The following is a 27,621-nucleotide window of genomic DNA, read 5'->3' on the forward strand; positions in this document are numbered from 1 at the left end:
TTAAAGTGGAAATTTAGAGATTAAAGTTGACATTTCAAGCTTTTTTTCCCCACTGTGTACCTTTTTTTTTCCCTCTGTATCCTAATAAGCTTTCATATGACACTCAGACGGTGGGCTATGACTTGCCTTTTCACGGTGACTTTGATATCTGACAACTTCTTTTTATTTCAGGCACTGTGCGACTTTGTGAAGTTGAGCTTTCGAGTTTCTCCGATACGCTATGTCACTCGATCAACTTCCTTTTGTTGTTTATACCACTGTTTAAACCAACAAATAGTACGTTTTTCCTTGCCTCCACTTGGTATTCGCTGAAATTCTATTTTCCCTTGTGCTTTTGCCATTGCCTTTTCACAGAACACTGAGCTTAAGGGCTATTTATATTGATTTGCATATTCAAAGAGGCGTAATTCTGGGAGGAGTTGTGGTGGGGCAGTAGGCACGTGCACATGTGTTAATTTTCACGCTGACCGCGATTTATGGAGCGGAAGAACGTGGAAGCTGGCGTTCGCACAGATTTATGCATCTGGATTTTTTGTGCGTAAGCACATTTCCACTTTTGTGCTTACGTCATATTGTAGTGTGAATTCTATGCACAGCATTATGCACGAGGACACAGGACTTTTGGGAACAATGTGCTCTGGATAGACAAGTCAAAAAGAGTTACTTTTCCATAGTACCAGAACAGATGTTTGGCAAAAACCAAAGGCAGTATTTGACGAGAAGAATCTGATACTAACTGTATAACATGGTGGTGGAAGTACAATGACTTGGTACTAACCATTGTCAGAAGAGTGAAGCTCAGCTGAAAGTGGACCTTGCAACATGACAATGACTCTAAATATTCCTGCCAATCCACCAAGACACGGCAGCAAAGAAAGACACGGAGTGCTCTGAAATTGCCAAGTCTAAGCCAAGATCTAAATCCTATTGAAATGCCGTTGGAGGATTTGAAATTGTCTGTGTAAGGAAGACATTGTAGACCTGAAAGAATTCTGCACGGAGGAATGGGAAAAATTTTCTCTTAGTCCATGTCAGAGACTGGTATGAATTTATAGGAAATGCCTACTTCAGGCTGTTTCTGAGTAAGGCAGCAATACCATCTATTAGACACATGTACTTATTTTTTACCACAGATGCAAATGGCATATCTGTTTATTTTTTTTTGTCAAAAGTCAAATTTTTATCACTTTTTATGCCAACTAGATCACCTTTTTCTAAACATAAACGTCCATATACAAACAAAAATATTTCATGGGGTACACTTGGTTTCTCACATGATAAGCATATACAGTACACTTCACCTGAGGAAAATGTTTTCCAGTTTATTAATATAAATTTGATGAGGCAATCAAGGCTAGATGGACAAAATGGTCAGATTTCATGGTCAGAATTAACCTTAAGCTAAATTGTGATGACCTGGCTGGTTACTTGTTATGATACGGCCTGACAGAAATGAGATCTCACTAGCCTTATTCAACACCTTGTGTGTTCTAATCTAGTGGAGTGACACATTCTGTCAATCCACTAATTTTTAGGGGAACTGATATCTAAATTCAAACTATAACTTCCATGTCTTGATTATTGAGAGATTGATATAAAGCATAGGTGACAAAGTTTTTCAGTTTTTAGTGTAATTGCCCTATATTTTTAGCCATGCTGTCATTTTGTGCTTAACACAGACAAATGCTTTATTTACAGATTATTAATTATCACTGATTAATTCCATCCCTGTTGAATTATTCGCATGTTAGTCTTAATATATTTAAAACCCTCCCCCAAACCCAACCCAACTAGTTTTTGTGATTGTAATAAAGAATTACTGACTTCCCATTTAAAAATTGTGTAAAAAAAATCACTAACAAAATTAAATGCTTGTTCTTCAGAACATTCCTCTAAAAGCTGTAAGCAGCTTGAGGAGACGCTTTTATATTTTTAATTAAATTAGTAAGTACAGCTTCTCTTATCAAATGAGATAAAGAAGAAAAAAGCATGTAATGATAGAGAAAAATATGACTTCAACTTCAAAAACACCCAAGTTTCCTTTTAACAAGCATTTAAACATTTTATAGATTTTTAAGGACATATTTAATTATCTTCTAAATACCATGATTAAAAATAACATTAACACAAATTCATTTCAGAGATTTGGGGAACTAGAGCCTATCACGCAACATCAGGAACAAAATGGCTCTGAGCAGGGCACCTGTACATTGCAAACCCCATTCATGTGAACACTCAAACTTTGGAACCACCAATAAATTTGACATTGATGTGTCTGGGGAGGTTGGACTGAAAAGATTTGAAAGGTAAGGAGAGAATCGGAGCATGGAACCTAGAATGCTGAAACTATGAAGCACCAGTGCTAACCACTGCCATAAAATACTGAAAATAAGTTATATTAATTAAATTTGAAGTCTGGGAAGTCTGGGCATCTCTGCTCAAGCTGCTGCCCCCATGACCCGACCTCGGATAAGCGGAAGAGGATGGATAATTAAATTTGGTGTTATAGTCTGTTAATTAAATAAAAGTCAGGTGAAGTTTTTAAGAGCACTTTAAGAAACCTGTGTGCCAGTAGAACAGATTTTTTTTCCATTTACATATTCTAAATCAGTGCTTCCCAAACTCGGTCCTGGGGACCCACTGTGGCTGCAGGTTTTTGTTCCAACCAGATTCATAATCAGTGACAACACCTGATAACACTGATCTCATTTAATTAGCTTGTATTTTTTTTCTCTTATTCTACATTCTCAGCAGCATGATTTTTACATTTATAATACATTTAAATGTAATTAAAAACGAGCAAAGCAGACACCCAGGCAAACAACACTGAATAATCAAAAGCTGCAACTACTTTAGCGTCAGACCACTAATTAGTAAATAGTGGATTAATTAAACAATTAGAACACCGAGAAAAGTAGAATGTAAATCAAGATGAAAATATTGTTAAAAAGAAAAAAAAATACATTATGCTTGGTACATTTTAATTAAATTTTTTTTTAAACCAAACTTAGTTTTCTGATTACTATATTGTTCCCAAAACACAGAACTTGGGAAATAACAGTTCACTTAATTAGCCCAGGAGTCCAAATAAAAACAGACGCTGGTTGGAACAAAAACTGCAGCCACAGTGGGTCCTCAGTACTGGGTTTGGGAAGCACTGTTCTAAATAATGTACCCAATTTATTAAAAAGTAAGCTCAGCTCTCTCTTTATGGGTAAACAAAGGCACAAAGAGAATTAATTCCGTTTACAGCATTTATAATACAGGTAAAACTCTGTTACAACGAACTGCCAGGGACCTAAAAAATATTTTGTTGTAATGAGATTCTGTATTTGTAGCTATAGTGCTTTCTTTAACTTGCATCCACACGTCTGCAATCATTTCAATAGCTTCTTTCGTGTTAATTTTAATCTTTTCCTGTCTACAAGTTATGATGACGAGAATTTTTCTCAGCATTTCCTTGCAATAATACACTTTCAGGGTGCTAATAATGCCCAAACCCAATAGCTGAAGCACTGCTGTGCAGTTGGGTGAGAGGAATTCAACCCGAACATTATCTAAATGCAGAAGCCTGTTGTGAGCAGCACAGTTATCAATCAGAAGCTGAATCATCCCACAGCAGCTATTTAATCTTGTCTCTTTATCATTATCCCATGTGAAGAAATGCTTGTTTAACCCAGCACTCTATCAAATAGCAATTTTTCCACACAAGGGTAAATTTATTTTAATTACACATTTATCGAAGTATTACAGTGCCAACATGCAACCTTTGTAGGTTTTCATAACTATATATTTTTTGGGAAAATAAGAGGTAACTTGTGGTCTGATTAATTCAAAATGTTTTTCTAAAGCACAACCTCATATTACTCTTTCACATAAAATCATACAAATAAAATAACTTAATTATAAATGTCATTTTCACATTAATGTTCCGTTGCTACTACCAACATTAATCTTTTCTAATTATATACATCTAAATATAGCAACTAAATGGAGTAAACAAATTATTGGGGCTTCATTTGTTTTTTCTCTGTATCTTTCATAAGGATCAGAAGTCCATAAAACTATGACAGACGGGTATTAAATGTTGTTATTTTTAGCAAGCAAGAAGCCATTTATCTTCTAGGGATGGATGACAGATCCAATACTAAAAGACAGACATGTTTTAGCATCTAGACATGTACTACCAACCCAGAAGTAACAAAGAGCGTAAAAAGAAAATTGGGTAAGCTACCTGTCTGAAGCAGATACGTCTAATATTGAATCGATGTTATTTTTGCAGAATGAAAACAACTCAAAAATTCCATTTGCACATGTACAGCAAAAAAGCCATTTAAGCAGTCCATATTACTAAAATTCTAAATTGTAAAACAAATACTGTTACAAATCAAAATGTTTTCTGAATTAAAAAAGGAACACCAACCATACCTTGTCAATTGCTTTGCCTACACGAGACACACTGCTGTGAATATCTTTATGGTCTGAACCAAGTTTCTGTACAGTATCTTTTATCCGCTTACAGCACTGTGACAAAACAAGGGAAAGTGTTCCTGATAACTCAACATCTTGCCCTGAGAAGAGAAAAGGGTTAATATGTAAGAATGCTCTCATTGAAATGTACAGAAGAAACACCCATGTTCAGATGTTATTCTAGAAGAAGGTCTTTAGCACTGAGATTTTCAAAACTGCATAAATTCTATTTAATTTTAAATGATAAATATTTTACACTATATTTATCCAACTGCCTGCCCATTGAAATTCAATTTGTTTTTTACCCTGAGAAGGGTTGCAGGGTGCCACAAACACGAGGCACATACAAGCGCAGTACAAGATGCCAGTGGCTAGATTTACTTTTTTAACAAATAATAACAAATTTTAAAACATAACTCGTTTAATGTTAGTTTTATACAAGACATGGTGGCTTTAAGTTACAAGTTGCAAAGAATACCACTTATTTCCTTGCCAACAACCAACATGATTTTAATAGCATCAAAAAAAAAAAAAAAAAAAAAAAAAAAACAGCCCCAAAAACAAGCAGGAGCTGAAGATGGCTGCATTAGAGGATTGGCAGAGCATATACTCAGCACCTGGTGATGTGTATGAATCACAGACTTCAAGCAGTCATGATATGCAAGGGTTATGCAACAAAGTGCGAAATATGAATGCTTTAATATACCTACCATTGCTATGTCCCAAACAGTATGATGCCCTGAAGTGGGGAGACCATGTAGAAAAAGTGTTCTCAGTGTGACTGAATATATGCAAATGCCCTTAAATTTAAGTCTACAATGTGCACTTTAACCATGTCTGAATTGTTTGATTTGTAGTTTTAAACTGTAAAGCAGATAGGTAAATCGAGAAAAAATGTGCGTTTGTCCCCAAAATTATTTAGTATACTGTATGATCTCAAATATATTTAAATAGGAATATAAAATATAGGGGGCTACATATAGAAAACATTATATACTGTAACAATGAAGCTGTTAACATTTTGTTTTAACCATAACTGATATATTAAAATTTCAGTGACATTATCAATTAACAACAAAAGGACCAGGTGACCCTACACATCCCACCAGCTTTGTTATTTTCTTTTAATAAGCACATTTTTTAAAACAGAGTTTCATTTTAACGCAGGCTGGATTTACACTTACTATGGTTGGCAAAAATAAAGCTGCCGTATTTTTAGTAAGTTACAGTTCGTGTACTCTGGTTTCAAATACGCACATGAACACAGCCAGTACAAACCGTCATCAACCATGACTCAACATCCATTTTGCTTGTCTGCTAGTTTTGAGTTTTTTCTTTTTAACCACAGATGTATTTTGTGCACACTACATTTTTATAAGTCTCTTTGGATATGAGCATTTTCCAAACAGTAATTACAGGATTAATTGTATTTACATACAATCCTATGGGGGAATTACTTTGGGTCACAACCAAATCGGTTACGACCAGAGTTTTGGAACAAATTACGGTCGTGAGCCGAGGTTCCACTGTATCAATAATGCACCACTCAGTAATATTTAAAATATAATGGTATAGACAATTGTGTCTGTGTGTGTGTGTCTTTGTATCACTGTTACTTGAGGACAGTCTAGACTCGCTAAAATAGCTGGATGGAGAAATACCAAACTTAAAAATTAAGCCTGTAATGAGATGGTGATGTGCCGATTAGTTTTTAATTCAAACCGTACAAGAGAAAGAGGCACTCTAGAGGAGTGAATTATAGATTATTCTTGTCAATTGATATCATAATGACCTATTTTATGATCAGAAACTGAGAGGTAAATAATTACTGAAATGTTATAGAATAGATCGGGTAACTTGGTTTGTAGGGATGCTCACATTCGAATTTTTAATAATCAAGCTGTATGTAATGAATTGTTAAAATATATTAAAATGTTAATTTCTCTGCCCAGTTTTTGTGAAGTTCTGATCACAAGTATATACGGTATTGGTTGTGACTGAATTGTTTAAATAAACATCCCACTTTAATATATACATGTTACATGATGCATAAAAAATTCAGATTATTACATACAGCCATCTATTTTCTATACCTTCTTATCCAGAGCAAGGTCCCAGGGAATCTGAAGCCTATCCTAGCAAGTAATTGCCACAGGCGCAATCTCTGGACTAGGTGCCAGCCCATCACAAGGTGAACACACCAAGGTTATTATAGTTAATGAAAACTAAAATCAAAACTGAAACTATTATTAAAAAAACATTTTCATAAACTGAAATAAAATAATTAACAAAACCAAAATGAAAAACTAAAACTAAACGAAACTATTAAAGTACCTGGAAAGACTAACTGAAATAAAATAACAATTTACTAAAATATTTTTAGTTTTCGTTTTTGAATGAATATTCTTGCCGTTAGTCTTTAACCCTTGTAACAGAAAGTCATCCATCACGAGCCGCCCGCACATGTTCATCCAGTGAACGGCGGCTGGTGACAGAGGGTGGCTGTTCACACAGCATTTGCAGTAACAGCAAGCTGAATGCGGGTGCGTAAAGCGTGTGAAATTGAAAGCGATTTACGTGTCACCACATTTCTTTGCGCTTGTTGTATATCAAGATGTAATTAAAACAGCTGAAACTGGAACATTTACCATATGGAGAGAAAAATCACGAGTAAGTAACGTTTCAGTTCATTTCTCAGGTGACTGCTTTTTGTTGACAGCAATTCACCTGCCACTTCACATAGAAGAAATCGTTTTTACTTTCTCATATATGAAGTATGGAGAAAGTATAGTAATCATGAAAAAATTCAACCTTGATATTTTGGTGAATCTTGATGTTATAGGCCTCCCAGAGTCCAAAAATACCGTTTTTTGGAATTGTGTGTGTGCGTATGTGTGTGCGTGTATAAACACGATAACTCAAAAAGCAACGAGATAAATGGATGACATTCATCATGTGGTTGTTACACCACAACTGTAGATCTGTATTAACGTTTGGGCCAAATTCATCAGCCAGAAGTGGAACTTTACCTGAACACATACTCGATTTTTGTTTTTTATTCATGCAGCTGCAGAGTCCGATTTATTCAACTTTACTTTTATAATAATTGATCAATATATAATTAATTTGATTTGATTTGTTGTTGATGATTCCTTAATGTACATAATATAAAATTATAAATGTCTTGCGGTTTACTCATCAAATATCCATTCTTATATCTGAGTATTCAAGAAAGCCGAGGGGAGATCACTCCTGGTTTTTGAAAATAAAACAGCGCTGATCGAGAGATTGACACGGTCATCATACAAGATCAGCATATTGTTACTGACCAATTACTTTTGCTTTAAAAACATAATTTAACAATAAAGCGATACAACCAAAGGTAGGTAGGCGAAGAGAGTCTGCCAAGTGATGAAAAACTAAACATACCAATGGGTTTTTGTGTTTATTCTATACGAGGGTTGTCTGGGTTCCGCGCGGAATCACTCGAAATAAGTAGCCAAGGATTTTTTTTTTCTATTTTTCTCATGTACTTCAATCCTTTTTAAACTTTTTCCAAGTATTCACCGCCAACATCAATGCACTTTTGGGCTCTTCTGACCCACGCCGCAAAACACTCGCGAAAGGCTGTCTTTAGGAGGTTGTCCAGCTGTTCTTTGACAGCTGCAATCAGTTCCTCTCAAGTTTCAAAGTTGTGGCCTCACAGGGGTTCTGTCACCTTCGGGAAGAGCCAAAAGTCACATGGTGCAAGATCAGGCGAGTAGGGTGGCGGGTTCAAAACGTTGACACCACTGTCTTCAATGAAATGCCTCGTCGCATTAGCCGTGTGGGCTGGCGCATTGTCATGATGCAAAAAGTGCCTTCGCAAGTTCTTGGACCAGCCTCTAGCCATTGCAGAAAAAACGTCAGGCAGGCACTGAGTGGTGTACCACTCAGAGGTGACAGTTGTCCCCTCCATCAGCGGAATTGATGCGACAATGCCATCGATGTTGAAAAAGATGGCAAACATGGTGCGTTCCACCGAGCAGATTAAACCATCAGAAAAGTCGTAAAAAATCATCACTCGAAAGTCACGCACGCACGGAGTCGGAAGCTTCGCCGCTAGCGCCGGCTGCACACTCTCAGTTCGTTTGCTTCTCGTGTTCATTCTGAAGGAAGAGAGGGAGCAAAACATCTGAACAAAAACATGCAACCACTTAAATAATCCCTCTACACAGCAGAACAGGTTTCGACAGGCTGACACTCGACAAACGATAAAATTCCGTGCGGAACCCAGACAACCCTCGTATTTGTGAATTTTTCTTTTTTAGTTCATATTCACAACTCAAAATACCTGATATTGTGAAAGTAATCCATTAGCAGAATTATATTTTCAAATGTTTGTCTCCCCTTTTTCAATGTTTTTCTCTCTCAAAACAGATAGTTGAAATATCATATTCTTTTTGTTCTTAACATCAGCCTTATCATTCATATTGCCTACCAGGGATTTTTCCTGCCTGACATTCAAACCTGCTTGGGTAGGCTCCAGGTTTCCTGTGATCCTGCCATGGATAAACTGGTTTAGATAATGTATATATTGTTCTTAATCTCAGACGCTGTCTCTGTCGTTTTATGCCTGTCCGTACTCCTATTACCTGCTCTTGCTCTGCTCATTATGGGTTTACTGTCCTTTATGTTGGGCTATTCAAGTCTCACGGCCCCTAACCCTGACACTACATGTGTGTTTTTCTTTGTTTCCCTCAATACAGCGAGGTGGGGTCTGCACACTCATTCAAGTCTAAGAGCCCTGTTCTTCCTAAGCCCCCATGATTTTCATGAGAAAATATTTTTAAAATTATAAAATTGTGTAAAATTGTTCATATTCAGTATCTAGTTTTGATTATGCTTGTTTTTATCAGACAAAAACAAAACCAGATTGTAAACCATGTAGTGTAGTAAGCTTCCACTAACATTAAACTCGTATCTAAATCTGTTAAGTGTACAGTTCTGTCTGATTGTGACACTAAACTCTGTAGGAGCTCCATGCCATAATTACTAAAACTAAAACTGAAACTAATATATATAAAAATAAAATAGAAATGGCTTTGTGAAATAAAAACTAAACTAAAACTAAAAATACATGATGAAGGAAAACTAAAACTAAACTGAATTTCCAAGTAAGGTGAGAAAAAATGTAGAAATAAAAACTAATATAAAAAGGCAAAACTATCATAATCTTGGAACATACACATAAATACATACATACACTACATTAGGGACAAGTTTAGCATCACCAATTCACCTAAAGACAGACATCACTTATGACTTCTAGTTGAAGGGTATGTCAAATTTCAGACTTCAGTAGCTGATCTTGTTGCTGGACCAAGTCAATTTAAATAAATAAATAAAAGCTGGGCACGCCAAATTACATGACTGTATAAGGACTTCCAGAACAGTTGTGGTCGTCTCTTTTTCTGATGGTGTTGTCTGAAGGGTTAACAAGTACAATGAGTTCAGCCATAATCTCTCCCCTTTTTCCCCCCCTCCATTCTGTCATGGTGCGTAAAGTACAAGACACCAGACAAATGAGGCCCTGTTCTATTTTCAAGGTCCATACCCCTGCATTCTTTATTTCTCATTAATGCATTATATACATTGTACTTCTGAGCGAACGCTCATTGGTTGTCAATTCTCATGCACTGAGAGCCTGCCACTACAACTTTGGGCTAAATCAAACCTGCTTACCTTGGTTGGGGCAAGTTGCATACTAGTTGGAGTGAGTTGCTGAGCATGTCAGACTACACAAATGGCAGCTACAGCAGCACGCAGCCACTGCCTCAGATGCGCTAAGATTATGTACGAGTAAATGAAGTCTGTGACATGGCCTAAACCTGAGCATCTCTGGACTGTGGTAGGAAATTGGTGTACCCAGAGGAAACCCACATGGACATGGGGAGAAAACATAAACCACTGCACAGCAAGCACCCGGGATGTTAACCCTGGTCTTCCTGTTGTGAGGCAGCAGCGCTACCACTGTTTCACCATATCAACAGATAATCATATTGCATAGCAGTAAGTAGAGTTCACAAGGTAATGTAACTGAAAATTTTAGCTCATGACAAAATATTTTTGCTCACAACAATTCAGTCCTTAGAAGGAACATGGCTACCATTGGCTAACCCTGTACTAATTTTTGTACTAATTAGATACATATTAAATGACTATATGGACTAATGAGCATAAAAGATGTCAGCTAATGAGAAAAAATGTTTTTGAACATGGACACAGAGCAAAGAATTGGACATAAACTTGAAAGAAATGTCTTGAAGTATTCAGATTTTGTCACTGACAGTAACAATAGCAAGTGTATTGTTAGCATAGGCATTTGGATGTATGGATCTCAATTAAACAGAAGGAACTTGTTGAACTTAAAACAATCCCGAACTACTACCACAAAGATATCTATAAGGAAGCTAATGACTGTGACACACAGAAAAATAATAAAAGTAAAAAAAAAAAAAATCAACCAAAGCTGGTGATAACAACTGGATATGTTGGACAACAAACTTTTACTCTGTGTCTGATATAAGCTGTTGTTTCTTTACCTGAGTCAATCAAACTAAAAAAGGAAGTAAGGTGTTTATTTAGTCTTGTGTAGCATGTTGTGGGAATCTACTTGCCTTCATAAAGTTCTGTGAAATGCAGTACTTGACCCAAAGTTTAAAAGTAAACAGCCTGTCCCTTGAACAGGCGGACCTTGTTACAATGTGAGTATTGCATTATGCGACTTCTAGTTGGAAGGTTTGTTAGATTAGCCAACTCCAGTTGCTGATCTCGTCGCTAGACAATTTTCAGTTTGCATGAATGAAAATCACTGGCCATGTCAAATTATGCAACTGAAAATCACTGGCCATGTCAAATTATGCAACTATGTGCCGACTCTCCACACAGTCAAGCGCTTCTGTTTGTGAGGTCCAAAACACCCAGGTTACTTTTTCCTCACTGTTGCATTCTATGCAGTGTATTTCCGGATGAGCATTCATTGGTTGTCACCTTTCAAGCAACACAGAGCCTATGACTAAAGACAAAATCAAATCTGTTTGATTATGCAAACTACTTGGCACAGTCACTTGGGATAACACATTATGCAACTGGCCTTCACATGAGTGAGCTGCCAACTATCTCCATCTACCAAAAATTGTGTAAATGACATCTACAGCTGAACATTACTGGAAAAGTTGTCTAATGTGAGTTTTCTAATTCAGCACGGGAAAGAAGCTATATGAATAAAATGTATTATTATTGTTATTATGTCCTTAAAAAAACATTTTACAGTATTTTCAGAAGATAACGCTATACAACGCTGGAGAAAAAAAAGACATTCACTATGTCTTCAATGGGTATATCTGCATTTATCTACAATCCTAGTGCTATGGACATACAACACGTATTTCTTGAACCATGTTTAAGTTTAAAAAAAAAAAAAACTAAACTGAAAAGACTGTACCAAAATAAAAATTAAGATAATCGACCAGTACAAAAAAATATATTCAAAAACCAGGTAAAAGTCCAGGATATATAAAAATACTAGCCAACCTGCAGCGCAGCATACGCTGCATAAATACTTATTGATGTGTGAAGACTTCCTGAAAGACACAGTTGTCCAAATGGGGTGGGTTTGACGATACGACTATGAGTGAATGAAAAGATGGAACTCTGGAGAGAGCAACATACAACTGTCCGTGACTGAAAAGTGGCTCTGTCTTGCCTGCCATGGTCAGCCGCCTTAGTGATAGATAGATAGATAGATAGATAGATAGATAGATAGATAGATAGATAGATAGATAGATAGATAGATAGATAGATAGATAGATAGATAGATAGATAGATAGATAGATAGATAGATAGATAGATAGATAGGAGTATACCATAGAATGCACAGCGTAATAGTAAACTAAATGTAAAAACATTGAAGAACACTGAGAAAACCTTGAACAACAGAGAAAACTTAACACTGCAAGAGTTCGCGCTATAGCGCTACGAAACGCTCGTTAAAAACACTTTTTTAATGAGTTTTAAGCACAGGTAAAAAATGAACATTTGAAAAATCCGTAATTTAATAAACCACCAAGAAAAGTAACATTGCCAAAATGCACGCTATGAACTGATCACTGTAAACAGAAGTGAAAACAAAATCAAGCCCGGGGCATTCTTTAACTGCCTTCTCTGCTGTATGCGTCCAGCCCCCTCTCTCTCTCTCTCACGCGTGCGTGCGTCTCTCTCGCTCATGCGTGTGTGTGTGTGTGTGTGTGTGTGTGTCTCTCTCTGCCTGCCCATGGTCGGCTGCTTGGGCTGCCTTAGTGAATTATGGGCGTGGCTCTGTCTTGTGTCTTGCCTGCCATGGGCGTGGCTCTGTCGTGCGTATCCCATGGTCGGCTGCTTAGTGAATTGTTGGCGGGCGGGGCTCTTTCTTGCGTCTTGCCTGCCCATGGTCGGCTGCTTTAGTGAATTACATATTATATATATATATATTATATATATACAGTATATATATATATATATATATATATATACATACATACATACATACATACATACATACATACATACATACAGTGGGGCAAAAATTATTTAGTCAACCACCAATTGTGCAAGTTCTCCCACTTAAAAAGATGAGAGAGGCCTGTAATTTTCATCATAGGTATACCTCAACTATGAGTGACAAAATGAGAAAAAAAATCCAAAAAATCACATTGTCTGATTTTAAAGAATTTATTTGCAAATTATGGTGGAAAATAAGTATTTGGTCACCTACAAACAAGCAAGATTTCTGGTTCTCACAGACCTGTAACTTCTTCTGTAAGAGGCTCCTCTGTCCTCCACTCGTTACCTGTATTAATGGCACCTGTTTGAACTCGTTATCAATATAAAAGAACACCTGTCCACAACCTCAAACAGTCACACTCCAAACTCCACTATGGCTAAGACCAAAGAGCTGTCAAAGGACACCAGAAACAAAATTGTAGACCTGCACCAGGCTGGGAAGACTGAATCTGCAAAAGGTAAGCAGCTTGGTGTGAAGAAATCAACTGTGGCAGCAATTATTAGAAAATGGAAGACATACAAGACCACTGATAATCTCCCTTGATCTGGGGCTCCACGCAAGATCTCACCCTGTGGGGTCATAATGATCACAAGAACGGTGAGCAAAAATCCCAGAACCACAAGGGGGAACCTAGTAAATGACCTGCAGAGAGCTGGGACCAAAGTAACAAAGGCTACCATCAGTAATACACTACGCCGCCAGGGACTCAAATCCTGCAGTGCCAGACGTGTCCCCCTGCTTAAGCCAGTACATGTGCAGGCCCGTCTGAAGTTTGCTAGAGAGCATTTGGATGATCCAGAAGAGGATTGGGAGAATGTCATATGGTCAGATGAAACCAAAATAGAACTTTTTGGTAAAAACTGTACTGGAGTGGAGGTATTGAGCGGTGAAAATGGACAGAAAACATTCTAAAACTGAAGCTATAGCAGACGATAAAGTTGAACATGATGATACAGAAGAACTTTTTCCGAAAAAATGAGCCGTGTCTGTTGTCTGGAGATACTTTGATTTTAAAAGGTCGGATGTGGACAAAACTATTTACTGTAAATGCTGTCGAGCTAAAGTTGTCACCGGAGGCGGCAACACGAGCAACTTGCTGCACCACCTTAGCCACAAACAGGCTTTGGAGTGCCATGAATATATGGAACTAAGATTAGCACCCTCCACGTCCTCAGGTAAATAGAAGTCACTTGAGTCAGATGTCTCTTGTATATGTGTTTGCAAGAGGTACTGCCTCCGACAAAAAAAGCAAGCGGTGAATCAAGATAACCAACGCCATTACAATCCATATACAGTGGTGTGAAAAACTATTTGCCCCCTTCCTGATTTCTTATTCTTTTGCATGTTTGTCACACAAAATGTTTCTGATCATCAAACACATTTAACCATTAGTCAAATATAACACAAGTAAACACAAAATGCAGTTTGTAAATGGTGGTTTTTATTATTTAGGGAGAAAAAAAAATCCAAACCTACATGGCCCTGTGTGAAAAAGTAATTGCCCCCTGAACCTAATAACTGGTTGGGCCACCCTTAGCAGCAATAACTGCAATCAAGCGTTTGCGATAACTTGCAATGAGTCTATTACAGCGCTCTGGAGGAATTTTGGCCCACTCATCTTTGCAAAATTGTTGTTATTCAGCTTTATTTGAGGGTTTTCTAGCATGAACCGCCTTTTTAAGGTCATGCCATAGCATCTCAATTGGATTCAGGTCAGGACATTGACTAGGCCACTCCAAAGTCTTCATTTTGTTTCTCTTCAGCCATTCAGAGGTGGATTTGCTGGTGTGTTTTGGGTCATTGTCCTGTTGCAGTACCCAAGATCGCTTCAGCTTGAGTTGACGAACAGATGGCCGGACATTCTCCTTCAGGATTTTTTGGTAGACAGTAGAATTCATGGTTCCATCTATCACAGCAAGCCTTCCAGGTCCTGAAGCAGCAAAACAACCCCAGACCATCACACTGCCACCACCATATTTTACTGTTGGTATGATGTTCTTTTTCTGAAATGCTGTGTTCCTTTTACGCCAGATGTAACGGGACATTTGCCTTCCAAAAAGTTCAACTTTTGTCTCATCAGTCCACAAGGTATTTTCCCAAAAGTCTTGGCAATCATTGAGATGTTTCTTAGCAAAATTGAGACGAGCCCTAATGTTCTTTTTGCTTAACAGTGGTTTGCGTCTTGGAAATCTGCCATGCAGGCCGTTTTTGCCCAGTCTCTTTCTTATGGTGGAGTCGTGAACACTGACCTTAATTGAGGCAAGTGAGGCCTGCAGTTCTTTAGACGTTGTCCTGGGGTCTTTTGTGACCTCTCGGATGAGTCGTCTCTGCGCTCTTGGGGTAATTTTGGTCAGCCAGCCACTCCTGGGAAGGTTCACCACTGTTCCATGTTTTTGCCATTTGTGGATAATGGCTCTCACTGTGGTTCGCTGGAGTCCCAAAGCTTTAGAAATGGCTTTATAACCTTTACCAGACTGATAGATCTCAATTACTTCTGTTCTCATTTGTTCCTGAATTTCTTTGGATCTTGGCATGATGTCTAGCTTTTGAGGTGCTTTTGGTCTACTTCTCTGTGTCAGGCAGCTCCTATTTAAGTGATTTCTTGATTGAAACAGGTGTGGCAGTAATCAGGCCTGGGGGTGGCTACGGAAATTGAACTCAGGTGTGATACACCACAGTTAGGTTATTTTTTAACAAGGGGGCAATTACTTTTTCACACAGGGCCATGTAGGTTTGGATTTTTTTTCTCCCTAAATAATAAAAACCATCATTTAAAAACTGCATTTTGTGTTTACTTGTGTTATATTTGACTAATGGTTAAATGTGTTTGATGATCAGAAACATTTTGTGTGACAAACATGCAAAAGAATAAGAAATCAGGAAGGGGGCGTTTTTCACACCACTGTAACTAACGTGTCAGTGGACAGAGCTTGTTAACATTAACAGAAAGTGTAGTTGGTTTACAAAACATATTTACTATTTATACCTTTTCTAAGACATGTTCAGTGCAATACAACATTTGACAAGCACCTCTGGATATTTTACTAAGTCTAAATGCCTCTTTGGATGGTTGAAAATATGTTGTCAAAATTTTTGTTCAAGTTGTTTGCAAAATTTGTTCAATAAAAAGGTTCTATATTTCTGTCATGCAATGTGATTCCCTCTCTTCATTAGTGCCACCTCCTTGAAAACTATCACTTTATGGGGCCATGCAAACCTGTATTAATACTTGTGTGCACATTAACATGTTTTTTTGTACAATGTACAATTCTCATGACAGTGGCATAGGTTATTCTTAGCCAGTCTACTGCAGTAATTGCAGTGGAAAATATGGTTAACATCCACTCATGCATGGAAAAAAATACCGTTGAATACAGTGAAACCGGTATAATTTTGAAAAATACCGTGATAAAGAATTTTGGTCATACCACCCAGCACTACTAGCTTCCACTACTCTTTCCCATAAACTCATGCTGTGGCTCATCAGTTTTATTCCCCTATAGTTACTGCAGTCCTGCACATCCCCTTATTCTTAAATATCGGCACCAGTACACTTCTTCTCCACTCCTCAGGCATCCTCTCACTTTCCAAGATTCCATTAAACAATCTGGTTAACAACTCCACTGCCATCTCTCCTAAACACCTCCATGCTTCCACAGGTACAGTATGTCATCTGGACCAACAGCCTTTCCATTTTTCATCCTTTTCATAGCTGTCCTTACTTCCTCCTTGCTAATCCGTTGCACTTCATGATTTACTATCTCCACATCATCCAGCCTCTTCTCTCTCTCGTTCTCTTCATTCATCAGCCTCTCAAAGTACTCTTTCCATCTGCTCAACACACTCTCCTCACTTGTGAGTACATTTCCATCTTTATCACCCTAACCTGCTGCACATCTTTCCCAGCTCGGTCCCTCTGTCTAGCCAATTGGTACAGGTCCTTTTCTCCCTACTTAGTGTCCAACCTCTCATATAACTCATCATACGCCTTTTCTTTAGCCTTCACCACCTCTCTCTTCACCTTGTGCCTTATCAGATGCAAATTTCAATACTCAAAATACCCAAATCAATAAAATTTGCCTAACTACACCAGTAGAACAACAGATGAGGCTGCACAGAATCCACTTTCTAACTACATGTCTAAAGGATTAACTAAATTAAGTTAACATTAGTGCCTAATTGGAAATGCAGACATGCCGTGCTAGACTATAGCCTTATTGTTTTAACATGCCGCATTTCTATAGATCACAATGCTTATCTAACTTCTATTTTCTGTTGTTATGTCCACTAATGGTACAATAGTCAAAATGACAGATAGATATTATAGCAGGCAGAAGCACTTCTCAAATACACGGAGCCAAGCAGCTGCAGTGGTTTACATGTATGCATGTGTGTGTGTGTCTGTTTTTGAGTCTTGTCTCCTCTGATGCCTTGCTCATTAAACAAAATACAAATTAACATTAAGCTTCAGTTACCTTGTGCTATTAAGTTCCTGATTTGACAATAGCAATTTTAGCTATTTATTTTCTCTATCAGCACCAAGTCTTTTGTTCGGTTTCTTTTGCTGTCTCCATACAACACCAGCTGTTTAAAGTGCCGGGACTGGAGGAACTGGAGGGCAGGTTTTAGGATGAAAACCTATGTTGCAGCCTTTGCAAGTACAGATTTCACCGCTATTCACTACAAACTTCTTAACAAGTTGTCCCCTGAAGTGAGACTGGTGCAGCTGTGGTATAGAAGTAGTTTGGAAATTAAAACATAAAAGAAAGATTGGATCATTTATCTGGTCTCAGAACACAAAGCAAATAACTTTATGAATTCCTATTGCCTTAAGAAAGCCTTAACAGTGTATATTTCTAGTACTGAGTAAAAAAAGCTTAAGTAAATGTATGGACATTGATCAAGAAACGCATGTTTAATTTAAAAACACATATAAATTAATTTCAGACAACAACATGAAAAAACGTAATACATTTCTACTATTGTTGGATATTTACAAGATATGTCACAGCTACAATTTTGCCTTTCTAAATTTATTTTTTCAGTATACAGGCAGTCCCTGGGTTACACACGAGATAGGGACTGTAGGTTTGTTCTTAAGTTAAATTTGTATGTAAGTCAGAACAGGTACATTATTTTAATAAATGCTATCGTTGACCGACTGTAACCAAGTGCTCTGCCAAAGAATGATGGAGTTTCACCTCTCTCTGACCTTTTCTATTATTTCTACTTTATTTTCCATGGTGATGGTTTTTCTCTTCTTTACTGTATCATCAGCACTTGCATCAGATTTGTGTTTCAGAGACATTGTTGATGGGTGAAGACAAAAGGTTAAGATGAGCTCTTCTGCACAGCATTGTACACGCTATCACAGCAGGAAGGCACCCCTCGTCAACACGTCTGGCATACTGAACGAGAGACAACTTCCTGCTATGTACGTAACAGTACAAGCAGGCTTGCTATTGAGAATGAATGGGGATGGCGAGGGCGATTCACCACCCGCCCACCACACAGTCACCTCCAATTACATACGGTATGCTGTCTGCAGCGTCTGCCCACCAAGAACGAGCAGGTTGCGGTCAAAGGCGGGTAGTGAATCGCCCACCACCGCCCCCATTCAACAGGCAGCCACCCGAGGCACACTATACAATGCTGCCCCTCACCGCCCCATTCACCCTCAATGGCCTCCATTCAGCCACAACCGGGTCACCGCTTGCAGCATCACCAGCTGCCCACCGACAACGAACGGGGCAGTCAGGAGCAGTAGCTGCGGCGGTGTGGTGGGCAAGCAGCGAACCATCAAGCCTCCATCATGTACACAAGCGGTTGCTGTGGCCCTGGCGACTATGGACCCTGGGTCACTGCTTGCCGCGCACCCAGCCACCCACTGAGAATGAATGGGGTGTGGCTCCCACCGCCCCATTCATCAACCGGAGCCGCTCGAGGGACACTACACTGTGTGAGCAGCAAAATCACCCCCACCAGCCACCGCTTGCAGTGTCCCCAGGCCGAAGATGACGGAGCGGCAGTTACCGCGGAGCCTGCATCGCATCCCCCACACAGATGAAGGAGCAGCTGCAGCCCCGTTTGTAAGTCGTATGTCAGATGTCCGTAACTTGGGAACTACCTGTATAGTCTGTGGCATACGGCCGGGGCCCTTGCCCGGCCGAGATGCCTCCACGCTGGAAGGTACTGGGAGAGACAGCAAATCCAGAGCTATATGGTACCCCCACTGGGTTGCAGCAGTGCCTCGGACTCCCGCAGGGCTCCATGGGAGATGGAGTTTGGAGTTGGGTTCCACGGGTGCTGCCAGGGAGTGCTATAGCTACTGCTGAGCCCTGGAAAGCAGCTCTTCCTCCACATTGGGAAGTGCTGCTGGAAATGCGGCAACTTGCACCTGAACAACTTCTGGGTGCCTTATAAAAGGAGCCAGCGGACACTACTTGGAGTGCCAGAGTCGGGAGGAGGTAGACAAAGCTTGTGGAGGGAAGAAAAGAGAGAGAAGAAGAGAGTATTGTGTTGTGGTTGTGAACTGTCCTGTGTTTGTGGGAAACGGGGGAAGGCATTTCCCACAAGGGAAAAAGAAGAAAAAATAAAAGCATGTGCTTATACTTGTGCCTCTGCATGTGTCTGTGTTGGGTATGGGTGGCGGTGTGCCCACCTGGTGGTCCACAAGCCCTATACTCACTTAAAGTTAGTTGCAAGACTTAAAACAATACATAGTACACCATCATACTCTGCAAGTGTCTGCTAGATGTTACACTGTATAAAAGCTACGTTGATTGCCAACATCAGCCTAGTACTATCATTTAGGTGGTTGTTTGTTTCAACATCAAACTACAGCCTACACTAGGTATTCTCACTCACATGCTTAATATGAAATTTGATTAGGAGCACACTAATAAGAAGAGGGAAAAAAATCAACAATTTATAGTTACTAAATCAGTATTTATTTGTAAATGACAGAAGGCAACAAAACCTGTCAAATAAAATGTATTTCCTATGCTGCCTGTTGTTGATGACAATTTTATTGTCTTTGTCATTTACTGCCAACATCAATAATCTAATGAAACAATCAAAGCTGTCTGAAAGTATGTCCTGGCTGGTTGTTTTTTAAGCAACTTAAACTGAAATGCTCCAGGGCACCTGTTCTACGATGAAGCGTGGTGTGTGCCTTATCCCATAGTTTGACTTTGAAATTGTATATTTCACTTTTTCTATAAAAAGTCCCAGAAATGCATGCACCTCTAAGTTCACTTTCATAAATGTGCCTCCCTACATTTTTAAAATGACAATGTTTTCATGTTTTTTTTTTTCATTCCTCAGTTTCAGATATGGCTTTTTCATTTAAACTCTGCCTCTTAGGTCAGCATCCCCAGAGACATTCTCTAAAGACACATGAAATAACTTTCATTTTTCCAAACAAACAAACAAATAAATAAATACAATAAACTGATGTGTTTCTTGAGAAACCTGTTAAGTTTTAATGACTTTGGAACACAGAACTGAAGTTCTGGAATGCTAGTACTCTGCAACCTAAAAAAAAATATTTGCCTTTTTGAAGAGAATAACATGTTTCAGCAGTGATAACACAATTACAAAGGTTTATCTACTAACCAATTGGTATTTAAATACGACTAGTTAAGGATGAGCTAAGGCAGTTAACCACTCGGACACTGAAGGAATAGCTGCTGAAAATGGACTTTGCAGTCATATGTGAATAATAAATTAAAATTCAGTCATTTCAAGTATTAATTAGCCATCAATAACACTAATAATGTTGTGGCTGTATTTTCAATTCAATTTAATGGTATATTGATAAAAAAAAGTTAATGACAGAAAATAAAAATTATTATGCCTAACATGTGGACCTTCAAGTAAGATTTATATATAACAATGGATCATGTGAAGCATGAAATCTAAGAGGTTTGATTTAAGAACATTTATGTTAGGTAGGATGTCCAGTGGGAGCTAGGCAGTCTTTGGGTCTTCACATCCCTGCAGATTTTTTTTTCTCCAGCCTAACAGGAGTTTTTTTTGTTTGTTTTGTTTTTTCTGTCCTTCCAGCCATCTGACCTTACCTTGTTTTGCTGTTACTTACTCTTTAATATTATTGCCTAATCTTAATTGTTTTTTCTTTTCTTGTAACTTTCCCTTTGTTATTTTGTAAAATACTTTGAGCTACATTTTTTATGAAATTGTGCTATATAAATAAATGTGGTTGTTGTTTATATTAAAGCCTGTGCAAAGTGGAAAGACTGGCTTAGCTGCTTCAGCTTTTCACAAGAGGTAAGCAGCGGGATTGATGGTTGTGACAACTTTTTAAACACTGGAACGTGCCGTCTCTAACCAAGTCTATTCCCTTTCTTCTAATGAACAGACTGCTTGATCCTCATCAGTAAGGTTTCAAAACAGGTGATTTCACCGAAACAGCTCTGATTAAACTTGTTAACCTGTTCTGGCTGGCTAGAGCTACCAAAGTGTCATCTGTCCTCATCCTGCTAGATCTGTCTTCTACCTTTGATATGGCTAACTACCAAATCCTCCTTGCCACCCTCTCAGACCCTGGCATCACTGAAACTGCCCTCAGATGGTTTGTGTCCTACTTCTTGGGCAGATGCTACCATGTCTCCAGGGGCCTCATGTATAAACTGTGCGTACGCAAAAAAATGTTGCGTAAGAACGTTTCCATGTTCAAATCGCGATGTACAAAACCTAAACTTGGCGTAAAGCCATGCACATTTTCACGGTAGCTCATACTCTGTCGTACGCAAGTTCTGTGCTCAGTTTTGCAGACTGGCAGCACCGAGGATCAAAGAAGTGCTACTACTCCTGTGTGGTTACCCTTTCTTTTTTAGATCCACATCCCTGAAGCGGCTTTATAAATACACTGAAATTAACCACATATTGTTTATTAGTTTAATGCATCTGATTGTAATTAACCTGTAACAATATAATGGTCCACAGAATGGTCAAACTATTCCAAATACCATAACTGCTTTAGCATCGTTACTCTCACTGCACCTTCTTCTTCTTCTTCTTTCAGCTGCTCCTGTTAGGTGTTGCCACATCAGATCATCTTTTTCCATATTACTCTCACTGCACCACTCGGAATATTTATATCACTGTATCCAAGTGTGAATCACAGCTGTACAGCAGCTGATCGGAAAGAGAATTATCGGTATACAGCATCAAGCACACGCTGCCTCAGCCATTCGCTATTTGAACTGCTCTCATCCGACAAACGCTTCAGTCTTTCCTATACTGACCTCGCGGTTCACAAACAGTTTCATCCCAAGAACTCTAAATGCACTCAATCAGTCCATCAAGTGCTTCTTGTAGAACTGTTTGTACTTATAAGTACAATTACCTCACTGTAAACTTGCGATAGTTATAATATTGCACAACCTGAGGCACTTTATAAAGCGCGTATTTACATATGACGATATCATTTTTAAGATGAAATGCAGCAAAATATGTTGATTACACAGATAAAACTTTAACTACACAGTGCCGCAGTGCTAGCGAGGAGCTGGAGCTTCGTTCACGGATTGTTCCTGCCTCGTGCTGTATTCTTGCTGTGGCTGGCACGACACTGGAAGGATAGAATAATTAAACATTATGAATATATTTCAATGTTCCTTAAAAGTTTTGAAGAATCTGCGTTCTAAGCTTGCAGATGGCTTAACGTCTGTTACAGAGCTGATTGTATGGCGATTGGGTATTTGGAGAAAGAAAAGTAAGGACAGGAATTGGAGGTTAGTACGTTTGAAAGAGACAGTACTGCTACAATAAAGTATTTCATTGAAGGTCGCGCACAGTGCAGCAAGCATTTTGTGTGGGACATGAACAATCACTGCGCCACCATGTTCCCATGTTTAATAACATGCTTTAACTCTTATCATCATGAAAATATCATGTATAGTTCTTAGTATTTTAATTATTCAGAGAGCTGTTATATTACGAATATAATGGATTCTGTGTCCTGTCGGAGGAAGAGAAAGCCCGGAAACACATAGTGATTCAGGAACATAGAAGATCAAATACAAAACAAAGCATTTAACGTGCTACTTTAGTTACGATGGGATTTGAGAAACTAGTAAATTAAACGATTTTAAGATGAAGTTTATGATGTTCTACTTTAATGACAAAATAAACTACGTGATTAAAGTGGAAATTTCGAGATTAAAGTTGACATTTCGGGCTTTTTTCACACTGTGTGCCTTTTCTTCTCTCTGTACCCTAATAAGCTTTCATATGACACTCAGACAGTTTGCTACAACTCGACTTTTCACGGCGACTTTGATATCTGACAGCTTCTTTTTTATTTCGGGCACTGTGCAACTTTGTGAACTTGAGCTTTCGAGTTTCTCCGACACACTATGTCACTCAATCAACTTCCTTTTGTTGTTTATACCACTGTTTAAACCAACAAATAGTAAGCTTTTCCTTACCTCCACTTGGTATTCGCTGAAATTCTTCTATTTTCCCTCGTACTTTTGCCATTGTCTTTTCACAAAAGGCTGAGCTTAAGGGCTATTTATATTGATTTGCATATTCAAAGAGGCGTAATTCTGGGAAGAGTTGGGGCGGGACAGCAGGCACGTGCACGTGTGTTAATTTTCACGCTGACCGGGATTTATGGAGCGGAAGAACATGGAAGCTGGCGTTCGCACAGATTTATGCATCTGGATTTTTTTGTGCGTAAGCACATTTCCGCTTTTTTGCTCTGTCATGTTATAGTGCTAATTCTACACATGGCATTATGCATGAGGCCCCAGGTGAGGAGAAAAGTCAAGGGTGCTCCAGAAAAGCATGGGGGTGCCCCAAGAATTAGTTCTGGTCCCCCTTCCTCTAGTCTCTATATACACCTCCTCAAAAGGCCCTATAATCCTGTCCCAAGTTTTCTCCCCAGTGTTATCATGAAGGTACACAGTTGTACCTGTCATTCCCTCCAAAGAACCATATGGTATCAACGAGAATCTTTGTATGGCTCACTGACATTGCAACCTGGACGAAGGAACACCATCTCTAGCTCAACCTGGCAAAGACGGACAAGCTTCTCATTAGCTCATTCAGCACCTTATCTCTTTTCAGCCCAGCTCATTATCACTAACACCTGCCAAGTAGATATACCACCATTGGGTGGTGATCACTGACCAGCTGTCCTTCACTGACCCTGTCGTGTCGGTCTCTTGGTTTTGCAGATTCACCCTATACAATATATGCAAGATCAAACCATATCTGATAGAACAGGCAGCAGAACTCCTGGTTAAGGCTTTGATCTTGTCACATTTGGACTACTGCAACTCTCTGCTGGCAGAAGTACCGGCATGCAGATACAAATGATTCAAAAAACAGTGACCCATCTGGTGTCCGAACAGCCAAAGCAGGCAGATGTTTTTCTTCTTTTCAGTTTACTACATTGGCTCCCCGTACGGCACATATTAAGTTAAAATCCTTGACACATGCTTACAAAGAAGTCAGTGGCCAGCAACTATATATAAAGAGACATTTGTGAGGTCCTATCCTCCTTCTGTACCATTCGGGTCTGCTGATGAACAACAGTAGGTGATGCCATCTTTGCATGGCATCAAATATCAATTCAAACACTTTTTTATGTGTAGCTCCTACTTGGACAAATGAGCTGCCCACCTCCATTTGAAATTCTGACTCCCTCGATGTGTTTACATTTGAAGGCTCTTGTTTTGTGAATTTCTGTCTAGCTAATAACAGCTGTTAGTATTTTGTAACCTAGAAACTGTAACTAGCATGTATTTTGTTCTGAGCTCTTCGATCAATCTTGTAACTTTGTCCTGTATTTAAGTTAACAGCGGGTGATTCTACTATATGTGCAGCCTGCAGTAAACTAGACTTTCCTCCGAAGAGAATACCTGCCTTGTGTCTGTTGTTACAAGGCAGAATTACAGCTCCACGTCCCTCTAAACATGAACTGTGCTCTAGAAAATGAGCAATACAATTTTGGCATAGAGAAAATAGATTGGAAAGTATGGGTCAAAACAATCTATTTTTTTTCTTTCAGTGAAACTTGAACATGAAAACAAACTCTACTGTACAACAATAATGGAATATTAAGATTTACATGCTAACCTCATTGTCAGTCTATACTCATACATACACACACATTCATCTAAACACACAGATTCAAATTCATTAAATTAAATATCTGAAACAGCCTAGTTTCTTGTAGCCACGTGTCCTGATACTCAACCATTCTTTCATTATTTAGCAATCAGTCCAAACCAGGTTTAAGTGGTAAACATAATATTAGGAATTAGACGTACTGAAACTGAGCAGAGGAACATTACTATGGATTGCATTATAAACACCTGTTTCATTGCTATTGAGCCAATGGTGAAAAATCATTTAAACGTAATTTTAGTGACTGTTGTGCACTGCATTTGTATTCATTTGATTTTATTTTATATTAAAAGGCTATTTACAGTGAGAGAAATAGTTTTTGGCTTTTTCTTTAACTTACCATTAAATCTTATGGCCGCTGGACACTAGAGTCTACCCTAAAATCAATGGGCATAAGGCAGTAATCATTCATGAAGGATGAACCAGTATACTGCTGCCCTTATTTGGACAAATGCTCACTTCTTCTCACACTGAGTAAATGTACACTTCCCAATTCACTTATCAGGCAAGTCAGGAGGAAAACCGAATTTAACAGAAGAAACTCCTACACAGACACATGAAATTCTAACCCAATCTCCTGTAGCTGTCAAGCCACAGCACTAACTACTACCCAGCCTCAAGTAAACCCTTATGTTGTAGTTAGATATTTAAGTATACATTGTCAATACATGTTATTTCTCTCATTTCCTTTAACTGTTGACTGCTGTTGGGTCACCATGGGGCTCTTCTGCACTTTGTTAGCTGTTTTGGGGAATTATTTAACAGTCAGTAAAATCTTTACTGTATATATGGTAACCTTCTATAGAAGTCGAATAACATTATAGTATAACACAGTGCAGCATTAGGTAGGTACTGTGTGTGAAATAAGGATTGCCAAATTCATAATAAAATCATAGAATGATGTTAGGTCACTGAAAGTGAACACTGATCATTCTGAGTTTGCTCAAGTATTTTACCAAATTTTAAAAATGCTATTAAACTAATCTATGACAATAAATTGGCCCATTCTGAGTTTACCCCTACAACGGACTATCGGAATGTCCAGCAATGCAACTCAACATTGGCTTTCAAATTCCTCTCTGGATGTGGATATGACAGCTAAGTCCTTCTCATATAATGTATTTTAAAGTTTCAGACCTTGCATTATTTTATTACGGCTGCCTCACAACTTTAGCCTGTGTAATTATTTCTGCATACTGTGTGCATGACCTCGAAATGGATTTAACAGTTTTCATAATGGTTTGGTATACAAAACTTCACATGTATTTATCTATATCAAGCTTATATTTAAAGATAGTTATATTTATAAAGCGCTTTTCTAGACCAGGGGTAGGCAATGTCGCTCCTGGAGAGCTGCAGGGGGTGCAGGTTTTTGTTCCAACCCAGTTTCTTAATGAGCAGTCAATTATTGGTGATGAAGCACTTATTGCTTAATAACATGATAGTTTAACACTTCATTTTAGTGGTCTCGCTTGTTAAGTTTCCCTCCCTTAATTGCTTATTTCATCTTAAATAGCTGCATTCACTGTTTAATGGCTCCTTATTAGAAATAAGATGTAAATGGCAAAGAGGCAAGCAGTTCTCCATCTAGCTTGATTCCATGTGTGTTCATCATGCACTTTTTGATTTGATTTAAGAAAACACTTAATAGAAAAATGTGACAGACTGAAAATGATCAGTTTTGGCTTCAGATCATTTGGATGATAGACTTGGAAAGGAAACAATCTACAAAATAAGAACCTAACATTGCACACTAACAAGCCATAAAATTATATAAGATCTGAGATTGGCAATCATTGGTTTCTAATGAAGCAATTGGGTTGGAACAAACACCTGCAGCCACTGCGGCTCTCAAGGACTGACTTTGGCTACTCCTGTTCTAGACACTCAAAGTGCTTTATGTACAAGACAATGGGGAACACTTCAGTCATTACCGATTAGCAGCATCCACCTGGGTTATGCAATGGCAGCCATACTTTTGCCAGTACGCTCGCGAAACATTAGCCATTAGGTGCTGAAGGGGTGAAAGAGATTGTTGGCCAGTTAGAGACGGGGTTAATTAGAGGGTCAAAATGGACGATGATATGGTTGGCAATTTCACCAGGCCATTGGGATACACCTACAGTTCTTCAAAGATACCCAGGGAGCACAGAGAGTCAAGACCTCAATTTTAATTCTCATTCGAAGGATGGTGCCAATTTTTACAACAGTGTCCCCGTCACTGCAGTAAGGCATTGAGAACCACATTCTGACCGCAGGGTAGGCAGATGGCCCCATCAACACCTCTTCCAACAGCAATCCAAGCTTTTCCTAGTTGGTCTCCCATTCAAGTTCTGGCATGCTTAGCTTCAGGTGGATTCCCCTTGTCATATATTCTGTGTTCTCATGTAATGACTTTGCCAACT

At 38.6% G+C, this 27,621-nt stretch overlaps 1 protein-coding gene across 1 annotated transcript in view; it reads right to left on the reverse strand.

Moving 5' to 3' along the window:
* LOC114651693 (E3 ubiquitin-protein ligase RMND5A) overlaps positions 1-27,621 on the reverse strand; it is a 72,092-nt gene that overhangs the window by 43,261 nt on the left and 1,210 nt on the right. Inside the window, exon 2 of the mRNA XM_028801565.2 lies at positions 4,429-4,571. Within this exon, the coding sequence (XP_028657398.1) occupies positions 4,429-4,571 (143 nt within the window). The remainder of the gene's footprint in view (positions 1-4,428; positions 4,572-27,621) is intronic.

The sequence above is a fragment of the Erpetoichthys calabaricus genome, chromosome 5 (genome assembly GCF_900747795.2).
Source record: "Erpetoichthys calabaricus chromosome 5, fErpCal1.3, whole genome shotgun sequence".
NCBI lineage: Eukaryota > Metazoa > Chordata > Cladistia > Polypteriformes > Polypteridae > Erpetoichthys > Erpetoichthys calabaricus.